Here is an 11,119-nt window from a genome sequence, read left to right on the forward strand (position 1 = left end):
GTGCTATTATTAATATATTTTATTGTGATATTATTAATATGTTGTGTCTCTCTTATTAATCATATTTTACTTTCTTATTTCTTTCTTAGTTATGATTGTGGGATATATGTGATGAAATGGCTGGAAACAATTGATCCTTAAAAAATAAAAAATGAAAAATATAAATATAAAAACTGGAAATAGGTTTGTAATTTCTAAATTAATAAATTTCGGTTTATTTCTTATTTCATTTGGGTTCAAATTAAATAATTTCTTTCAATTGAATTGTAGGAAGAAATAGATGCTTTCAGGTAAAAATATGGTCCAACCATTCTCTTGGATAAGGTAAATAAATTGATAAACAAAGTAATTGGGGCATCTGAAGCGATAAGACTCCCAAAGTCATCTGCTGCCCTCTCAAACTCTTTTTGTAAATTCTCATCTAGGGATATAGAAAATAAATAGGTTATAGGTTCAATCTTTGATTCTTTGTAAGAAATTGTAATTAACACTAATTTGTACGAAATTGTAAAGAGGCAAACACTTCTTCTTTGACTCGTTGTAAATATTAATGTATATATTTAAAAAAAATTTCTTAAATTCCTTTGGATTTATTTATTGGAAATGTCTAGGCTGATTTGAATAAATCTAGGGTCACAATGAATGGATTGAATGTATTTATCAAATCTCAAGAGCACCAAAAATATAAATGAACTGAAATTATTACATGAAATGAACCGAAAAATGAACCCTCATTATATGACTATTCAATTTCATAAACACCTAAACTATTGCCATAACACAATTGCAGAAGCTAATTTAAAAAATAAAAAAGTGATTATTCAATAAAACATAATATGAATCAGAAATTAACCCTCATTATATGACTAAAACCCAAAGGAACCGGAATTTAGTCATACATGAATTGAAATTTATATTAATAAAAACTGAAACTTCTATAATCCTCTCTGGGATAATTCATATCCTGTGCAACATAAAACTTGGAGTTTGACTAAATCATTGACCCACCATCTAAAAGGTTCGACTACAAAAATAAAATAAATCATATATTAGCAAAATGCACAAGGGAATTTTTTTCCTAGTCAAAAGCAAATCAACGTTACCTCGTTTAGAGCTGGCTTTTTTTTTCTTTATTGCATTTGCGATCTTTTTTTTCATATTTGATCCCAGTTTGTTCTTAGGACGTCCTCTTGTTCTAACACGTGGGGGGATTTGAAGGTCGTTAACATCATTCAACGTAACGTCTTCGTAAGATAATAAATATTTACCTTTACTTTTCGCTTGATATTCTTGCATCTCATCCATGACATTATCAAAAGTCCGGTGCAGAATTCCAGTCAACTCCTTGAATTCTGACACAAATTCGCAAATATTGTGCGACTGAAATACCAAATCGTCGAACCTCTTACTTCTTGGCTCCAACAGAGGCTCGTCTTGGCTACTCTTGATATGTGTGTGCCTCCTCTTTACGTTCTTACTCCAGTGTTCCAATATATATTTTGGTGCCACTTTTTCTACTCGCTCAAAGCCTAAGGCTCTCAGAGAATGACGACACAGTATACCCCTTGACTCAAACAACAAGCACTGGCACTTTACTTCGCGTGATATCGTGTCGTATGTAAAAATAAACTTGTTGAATGTGGAGTTAGAAACCTGCTCTACAACTTCATATGCCATAAAACCTAAAGTGGAATTCATTGATCTTGTGATGCAATTCACCTTTTCTCTGAATTGTACTTGAACTTCTCTAAATTTCTCGTGAGTATACACGTACTGAAATTGAGTCTCTATTGGTGATTTTGTTGCACACAGTATCACGGTATAAAAATCGGCAGCATCAAATTCTCTCTCTCTCTCTTTACTGTTTGCTTCCTAGGCAATTATCATATTGCTTTACAAATTGAATCAAAGAGCTATTGCGTGTGATAAACTTGTTAAAAAAAAAGCATGCATGCTCTCGCTCCTTTGTGTGCTTCTCATCCCGACCCAAAAGTGGTGATCGAGATAAACTAGAATCCATAAATGGCGATCTTCAAATAGCTCTGCAAATGAACTGAAATCAGACGCGAAAATGAGCCAAAAGTTATGTCCCTTTGGAACCGAAAAAATAACATCAATTAATTCAAATTAAACCTGGTTATCTGAAAGCCACTTATTGCCTCCAAGACCATACTTCGTGAGAAAATCATTCCAATTTCTGTCAAATGCGTCTTTTGTAAACGAGTTCCAAACAACATGACTCATCTCTTGTTCGATTTCTTCGTGGCATTTGTAGCCATTTAATTTGCTTGGGATCTTCTTCATGATATGCCAAATGCACCACCGGTGAATTGTTGTTGGCATACAGGTCTCAATAGCCCTTTGCATCGATGCACATTGATCGGTAAGAATCCCTTTTGGTGCCTTTCCTCCCATGCACCGAACCCAACATTCGAATAACCATTTGAATGACTAGATGTCCTCATTTTTCATCAAAACACATCCGAGAAGTATCGACAGACCGTGGTGATTCAAACCCACAAAAGAACAAAAAATCATATTGTACCTGCAAAAATGGACACCAACAGTTATGAACCGAAATTTGTTAGCCTTATGAACCGAATATTATATCACAGTGAAACGAATACCTGTTTGTGTTGTAAGTCGTATCAAATGATACATCTCCAAAATACTCGTATACAGCCCTACTTCTTGCATCGATCCAAAATGAATTTTTGATAGAGTGATAAGCTTCAAGGTTAAGCTCAAAAAAAAATTTTGATTCTTCTCTTTCATTCTTAATAAGTGCTTGCCAAATTCTTTAGCATAATCTTGTTCGAAAATATTCCGTACTTTTCTTGTAATGTAGTTCCTCACATCTTTTCGATAAAACTTAGTTCGTGATGACTGCCCGTTGTTGCTACAAATGGCTGATATGTTTTACTCGGTCTGATTCCGGCTTCCTCGTTATTTTCAATGGTACGACACACAAACATGCTTAGCTCCCTGTGTTGTTTAAGCATCTCTGCTCGATTTGGACAGCAATGGTGTGAATGATTTAGAACAACTTTAGAAATTATCCAAAGACCAACATCCTTTAATATATATACATAAATCCTGGCTGGGCAGTTTATTCCAGCTGAGGAGTTTGTCTTCAGAGTTGGAGATATCTTGGATTTTCGCTTCCCCTCTCTACTACATGTAATTAGTTTATTCTTAATTTCATCTTCCTTTCGAGTGGTGTTCCTTATTTTTGTAGAAAAACCAGCAAGTTTGGAATAATCTTTGTAGAATTTTCTAGCTTCTTCAAGTGTCTTGAAAGTCATCCCAACCTTTGGGACAAATTGTTCATCAACAATACACCTGGACTATAAAATAAACCGAAAATATTGTCATAACAAGACCATTATGTAATAGCCAATGAAATGAAACGTGCATTCTATAAATTTAGAAACTCCTGTATTTTATCCAAATTCTATTCATTATCACTTTATTCGATTGCATTCCATTCCATTAAATTTAAAATTGTTAACAAATGAACCGAAATACTATCATAATAAACCGAAAATTGTCCATTATATAAATTCAAATTATATAAATTCAAATTTAAAAATACCTGCGTCCTAGAATGAACTGAAAATATTTCAAAATGAAACCATCATATAATATCAAATGAACCTAAAATTGTATTCATCAACAACATCAGATTTAGTGATTGCATTCCATTCCATTCAATTCAAAATTGAATAATCCAAACCTCGTCCACTTGATTCGATTCAGAAAAATAATCTAAATCACTCTCATTCAACTTATTTTGAACTTGAATAATTCATTGTTTTGATACGCTATTCAAATGTAATGTAGATCAAGAGGTTAAATATTTTGTTATATTTTTTGCTTCTAATAGCCAAACCAAAGATGCCTTACTCTTTTATTCAGATTTTGAGTCTTATTTAGTTTTTGTAGTTCATAATGTATTTGTCTTGCTTCTTTGATTTTGAGCTTGACAATTTATCTACAATCTGAAAAAAAAAAAAAAACGAAAACGAAATTTTACGTTGAGAAAGAAGAACAAGAAAAATTTTACATTGAAAAAGAAAAGCTCTAGGTTAAAGAGGTTTACGTTAAAAGAGATTTACATCAAAAGTTAGCGCAGCACGTGAAGCAAAATAACTTGGTTAGAGAAATTAGATGCAGAACATTATTGCTAAATTTGTGGCACCTACTATGTTGCATATTATCATTTTATGTTCTTGATTATCCTCTCAAAGGCAAACAACATTTTTCCACGTGTAATTAATTGGTCAGAGTTTGTGTTGACTTTTGAGTTGGTTGAGCCCTATACTGAATACTCCGTTATTCTCTTCTAGTTTGTTACTTGTTAGCTGAGCAGGGAGCACCGTACTCAAGGATTTCACACTAGTTTTAATTTTATTTGTTATCTAAAATTATTTTAAAAATAAAGACACTATAATTTTACTGGGTCAAAGTTTTTGTAAATGAAGGAAATATACTTATATCCAAACAAAGAACTTAATCAGAAAATAAATACAAGTAATATAATGAGCAAGTATACTAATTTAAATCACTGATTATATATGCAGTTCTAGTTGCTTCGATATAAATCAAAGCCATGAAAATAACAGCGTAGAAAACAATGTAATCAACTTGCTAAAAACGCACCTAACCACACGTTAATTTCAAGGCAAGACAACTATGTTCCACATCAAACACTGCACATTCTGAGGTTTTAATCACAAAAATGCTGCAAAGGTAAAATGGCTGTTTGGTTCTGCAATGAAAAATCAGCAAGAGGAGGTGGAGGAACCACCAGTGGCTCCTACAAGGAGACTCAATTTTCAGTACAATGGCAGCGAGTTGTACGACTCGTTCGAGTGGAGACAAATGACTCAGCAGCTCAACAAAGCCATTCATAACTTGAATGCAGATCCAACTAACAAGGTCATTCAGGGCGTTAGTGCTTCCTCACCAGCATACATCTTCAACCTAAATTCACCACTTTATAGACATCAACTTAACTTTCTCTACAGAGAAAGCACAAGAACACCAAGAAGAATTTCAGGCCCCCGAGTGCCCGAAAAACGAGCTTGCGGAAGAGGAACAAGAATTGGTGGTTTTGTAACACGTTTTTGGGTTAAGGTCAAAAGAGGTTTGTCGGGGAAATAGCATTTAAGTTAAGAAGATAAAATCAACAAGGCAACACTTTCAGAGTTCCATACTACTCTGTTGCAAAAATTGTTGTATAAAATCTGTGGCAGCTTGTAATCATTTTCTTTCAATAGTATGCATACAATAATGATCCTCTTGTAAGAAGGAAATCTATAAAATAATAATAATAAAAAAATCCCAGAACCCACATAGCCACTTTCTGCAAGGGTCACATGATACAATGTAATTGTATAAGATGTGTTCAAAACGCTATATGATTTCATTTCCTTTTTCTCTATATGTATAGGATTCATAATGTACAAATCTGCTTTGGAAGCAGCAGGGAGTTCAGACAAACCTTTTTAAAAGGAAAATTCACTGTGGTTAACGTAGAATCAAAACACAACTTACGAAATCTCTGGATTTGATTTCTGGTTGAAAGGATAAAATGTTCTTTCTAGGACAGCTTCAGTGCCATTTCTTGAAGAAGCGCTCGCTTTTGTGAGGCATTAATTACATTGTTTGATTCAGCATTCTCAAGCACGTCAGTGATTATTGCTGCTGCATGGCCAAGAGGTTCCTCAGCCGCCCTCTTCAACATGAAGGCCTAAACAACCACCAAATGAGCGAAAAATAAGCTAACAGTTGTTCATGCATTTCATTAAGTATTTAGGACAGTTAGAAAGAAAGCAATGATATAAAGAACTTCTAACATTGGAAGCAACAGAAAGGACACAATCATATGTGATGAAAATAACGGTATCAAAATGCCAAAGTAAAGGATGAGTAATGCAGCAAGTTCACACTGCCTGCAATGCAAAGGGATGAGTATTAAAATGATACCTGGCCATGATGGGCTATGGAAATTGTACAAGGTTGCTGAGACCAAGGCTCTCCATCAATCTGAACAGGAAATGGAGCAAACAATTGTATCTTAATTGACTGTCCTTGTGCAAGTCTTCGAGCACGAGAAAGCCCAACCTGTTTTGACAAAGCCAATGTCGGATTTGAATAACAAGAATTTTACAGTTTGATGACTTCCTGTAACTTAATCATGACAAAGATATCAAGTCTCACTCCGAGTCAAAAGTATGTCCTTGTAAAACCATGAGCTTTTAAGTAGGGCACAATCAACAGAGGCCACAAACTAAATACAACTGATACACAGCATAGTTCCCACACACAACATGATTTAAGAAAAATAAAAAGAACAAAGAAAAAAGGAAGGTTTTTCATGCCTAAATTGTTCACTCCAGAATCTTATATTTAATTCAAACCAATAAAACAAAAGAGGTAGTCCACCTCCATATTCTTTATATAAAAATTCTAGTGATGCTACAAGAAGGCAACAATACAAAATTTGGATACCACTATATGGGGCCTGGGGATTCCTTTTACCTGAAGCTTTCCAAGGTGCCATGTCCCGGATATGCTCACAACTTCAAGTATCTTATCATGCATGGATTGAGGATCAAAATTATCATAACTTTCGTCCTCATTTTGCCACAAATCTACACCACCCATGTAGCTTCCAATATTTGCAACAAGAACACCTTCTGCATCCTGAATGAATTGAAAAATGTATTAAATAATTCAGCAATTTGGCAAAGGTTTTCTATCCTGCTCATATTTTGGTGGGTAAACGGGTGCATCGTATTAGAAATTAAAAGGGAAGTTTTGGCATTAAAAGGAACAGAGAATGTGTGATGACTGGACAGCTACATAATAAAGAGAATTTGCACCATAACTAAGGTTGTTTGCACTTAAACTTACCTCAGGGACCTCAATTTCAACTCCATCCACCTCAACTCTAATCTGCCAGGGGAAATCTGCAAAGGTCCTATCCATAATACCTTTAGCACCTTCTCTAGCGTATAGAACTTTGTTCATAAACTGCACATATCAAAATAATTTGTGTTGAGTCTAGAAGTTTCAGTACATATAATTGTAAGCAAATTAGGTGCATTTTGTTTGCAGAAAAAACAATTTTTTTCAATTTAAAAACCACTATCACATATTTGAATAAATTTGTTAAAATAATTAAAAAATATATTTTTAGCTTTTATCTCTATATTAAAGATTCAAGTTTTATAATCACTTCAAGTAAAAACCCAAACAAATTTAGCTTAACTTTCATCGATCATAAGATCAAAAGAATTGTGGTATACTAAAATAAACAAGAGGATCCTTTAAAGTGAGAAGATTCATAAAGTAATAAAGTAAAAGGGGTAACCACCCTTGGATCATTTGATGAAACCCACTTGCAATGGAAGTTATTGATCCAAAGGTGTTCAATCCAACCCCTCACTTTATCACTTTACAAATGTATTCACTTTTGAGGATCCAAACCCATTATAATGCAAGTGTTATTGAACCTGAAAAACCATATCTTTGATATTCCTTACTTTCTCTATCTTTAACAGCATATGTTTTTCTTTTTTCCACCCAGGAACAACATAAACCCCACGTCCATGTAATCATGTTTCCATTCCATAAAAAAGTAAGCAATCATATCCACACAGCGGGTCTCCTATTTTAATAAATTTTCCATCTCTTATATTGAAACTTAAAAATGCACAGTTCACATCATCAAAAAGCCACACAACTCATAACCAATATCAGTTACACCTTAAATACCTGGTTATAAAATTTATCTGGATTTTCTTCCCGCATATTATGAATGTCCAAAGCAACCTTTGCATCACATCCAATTCCTGGGGTTTAAAAAAGATTCAAAACTAGTATCCAATGAAGAATTTACAGAAGAGGATTACGGAGAATAGCAAAGTGTTATGAGCCAAGTAAATACATAAGAAAGGAGCGGAATTTGTGCCTGATTTGAACACCATGCTAAACCTCACTAAACTATCCCACAGAATCTGACTAAAATCATATTTGACGGGATAAAGATGTAAGTAGACCATATTAATGTAAAAATCAACACAAGCAAATAAACCTTTCAACTTGATTCAGTCAGTTTCACAGTCAAACCAGAATACTACGAAACCATAAAATCAAGTGCCAGATACAAAAGGCATCTCTCTCAAGCCATTATCACCAACCAAAAAAAAAAGAAGAAGAATAGCTCTCGTGTGTGTGTGTGCGCTTGTTCACTTTTACAAAGCAGACCTATCAGACAAATCAAATCTACAGGTTTTTAATGTAATTAGCAGTAAGCATGAGAAAAATGCATTCACATACCAAGGTAATTGTTCAAAAACTTCGGCGGTTGGAGCTGTTGCTTCTCATGTGTATTACTAATAGATACCTTCCACCGGTCAAGAATAGTTACAGCAGCATGTTCTATGTGATGCAACAGTGTGCTAAGCCCCCCCTGCCTCTCCACAGGTCCCAATCCACTTCCCCAAGAGAGAACTCTAGCCAGATCATTTCCTGTACCAGCAGGAAGAATAGCAACTGGGGGAGGGGAAGCAAAATTTTGCTTATCTATAGCATTCAGAACCCAGCCAACAGTTCCATCTCCCCCACACACAAGAACCCTGAAATGAGGCACCTTCCTAAATAAATGAAGTCCCATCTCTGGCCCCTGTGATGAGCTCAATTCAAACACCTAAACAAAGAGAGGTTTGATTTTCATTATGTCAATTACCACTCAAAACAAGCAAGAGAACTAGTTTAGCCATCATTAGTAGCCTTTCATGTATGCCAACAGCGGATAGCAACTACTTTGTAATCTTGTTTAGCTAATTTCATAATAGGACATAAGTTTTAATGGATGGATGTGTTCTACTTGTTAATCAGCTTCAAAGCATAAATGTTTATACAGGGCTGCAAACAGACACCTAAACAATAACCAGACATAATAATAAGTGGTAGAAACCTGAACAGGGTTTAAAAGAATATTCAGGCGCAGCCTAAGTGAGTCTCCGCGCTGGGCACCACTCTTCTTGTTTATAAACACTAACAACGGTCTTGCATCTGGAGGCAAATCAATCAGCTCATATTTCTGTTTAATCCCTAGTAACTCATCCTTCAGATTGAATGAAGAATTGCGTTTAAGACTGGGTTTTCTATCCATCTTTTTAACTACATCACCATCCTGATGTTGAGCCTCCTTACTTATGACACCATTATTTTTTTCATCCACTTCATGGTGACCATTGGCTATTTGATGAGAATCACCAGTGCTTTCTGTGGACATTTCACCAGTGCCTTCACCATTCTCGGATTCAGCTGATTGTTCACTTCCATGCTTATACTTTTTGCTCTGATTCCTAATACTTGCCCGAACTGAAGATGCTATCTCATTTGCCCCATGAGTAATTGTGCTTAAGAAACCCCCTGCCATGTTCCTGTTCAACTCCTTGACATGCAATGGTGATAATATCAATCTTTTAAATGGGCCTAAATCACATATATCACCCGATTCACTAGACATTGTACCATGACAATCAACATGTACCAAACGTTGACACCATAAGCAAGACCAAATAGGGGAGCCACTGAGGAATGTCCCACTACATGGCTCCTCACAGTAACTACAGTAAGAGGTTTCATCAGGATGATCCGCAACATCTGTCCAACGAACAGCCCATTGGTGCATGACATGCTCATATCCAACCATAGAGACACACTTACAGTCCTTGTGGGCACTAGAAGAACAACTTAGATGTGCTACTGCACCACATATACCACAACGGTGTATAAAACTATCCGAAGCTACTATAGGACCCAGCGTTTGAGAGGGCGACATGGACTTAAAACATACACAGCAGTTTAAATTCTTAGCACGAGATACGGATTCTAGTGTCCAAGTATGAGGGGCCACAGGAACTTTGTGCCTGGCCTTGGGGTTTTTCTTTGATCTAGCTATGGCTTTCATCCAACTGAGGTTGATGTTTCTCCTCCACTGAAAAGCCGTATATGCTATGGTCAAAATTCCAACAAGGGCAGCAATGCAACATGATATAATGAAAAGCCGATCAGTTGGATTTTTGGTATTCCAACTGTAAAGCAACATCTCAAAATCCCTGTCCTCGTCCATACCAACTCAACTATATAATTCTAAAACCTGCAACAATTTAATTCAACGGCTCCCCAACTTAAACCCTGATAAATCCCTAAGTATGATCATAAACCTCCCATTTCAAAATTGCTGTTTGTAAGTCTGATTCTTCAATAAAAGTTCATATAGGTAGGCAGTGTGAGTTCTCTGTAGTATACTAGTATGTGATTGCGACACCTTACTTCTATCTAAAAACAAATCAAACATGAAGGTTTTTCCTCATCCCCAATTTTTCTGCAAAACATCTTCTGTTAATCCCTTGTTAACTCCACAGTCTGAAAGAATGCAGTATGCAGAATACCTGCACCCAGAAAAAGAAAACAAAAATAACAAAGTTAAATAAAAATGATTTAAAACGAAAAAGAAAACCTTGCAACAACCAATTAAGTGTCATATTTATTGTGAACGCCAAAATGCCATAGTTTCAGAACCACCATTTTCAGAGCAGAGAAAAAGCCACCCTCGGTTTCTCAGAAACCAAACAAAAGCGTTTCCGGTACCCAATCAGCTACAGCATGCAAAAATTCAAGAAAGAAATAAACAATTCAGAATCGAATAGTATCATAAATGAAAAGTAGCTTACAGCTTTTTGTTGATGCAGCGAGATCAAGAGTAAAAACAAAGTATTGAGGTGCGGAGAAAACCCTAAATTTTGGAGAGAAGCGAAGGAAGAAAGAAAGTTACAGTTGAAGAAGGGAGAGATACGGAGATGAAACTGAGAAAAAAGCGAGAAAGAAAATAGACGAAGCGATCCCTCGACACAAGTCACACAACACAACGTAGCTTTTTCTTCAATTTAGGAGACACACTAAAATAGAATAATCAATAATTTTATGACCCTATTTTAATAACGTTATTATTTTTATATTATATATGTGAAGTGACATCATAAAAATAAAAGTAAAATTATTATTTTTGTAATTTTATAGAAAACATAAACTGTTA

At 35.2% G+C, this 11,119-nt stretch overlaps 1 protein-coding gene across 4 annotated transcripts; it reads right to left on the reverse strand.

Moving 5' to 3' along the window:
- Positions 4,553-10,977, reverse strand: LOC107634309 (diacylglycerol kinase 1). 4 transcript variants are annotated; one of them, XM_016337856.2, is made up of 9 exons: positions 10,758-10,974; positions 8,990-10,475; positions 8,350-8,719; positions 7,786-7,862; positions 6,922-7,041; positions 6,547-6,711; positions 5,992-6,129; positions 5,560-5,755; positions 4,553-4,986 (listed from the first exon to the last, which is right to left on the reverse strand). In XM_016337856.2, the coding sequence occupies exons 2-8, from the start codon at positions 10,151-10,153 to the stop codon at positions 5,606-5,608; spliced, it is 2,184 nt and encodes a 727-aa protein (XP_016193342.1). In that variant the 5' UTR covers positions 10,154-10,475; positions 10,758-10,974; the 3' UTR covers positions 4,553-4,986; positions 5,560-5,605. The 4 variants fall into 4 exon arrangements, with proteins under 4 accessions (XP_016193342.1, XP_020979624.1, XP_020979627.1 ...); XM_021123965.1 differs by having other exon boundaries at positions 4,553-4,998; XM_021123968.1 differs by lacking the exon at positions 4,553-4,986 and adding an exon at positions 10,609-10,682 and having other exon boundaries at positions 5,236-5,755; positions 10,859-10,977.

This window comes from Arachis ipaensis, chromosome B01 (assembly GCF_000816755.2).
Source record: "Arachis ipaensis cultivar K30076 chromosome B01, Araip1.1, whole genome shotgun sequence".
Taxonomy (NCBI): Eukaryota; Viridiplantae; Streptophyta; class Magnoliopsida; order Fabales; family Fabaceae; genus Arachis; species Arachis ipaensis.

Coding starts and splice junctions, on each gene's coding strand:
- LOC107634309 (XM_016337856.2), bottom strand. CDS start 10,153: ATGGACGAGGACAGGGATTTTGAGATGTTGCTTTACAGTTGGAATACC. Junction 7,042..7,785: donor CAGATAAATTTTATAACCAG/GTATTTAAGGTG, acceptor TGATATGTGCAG/TTTATGAACAAAGTTCTATA. Junction 5,756..5,991: donor CCATAGCCCATCATGGCCAG/GTATCATTTTAA, acceptor GTGGTTGTTTAG/GCCTTCATGTTGAAGAGGGC.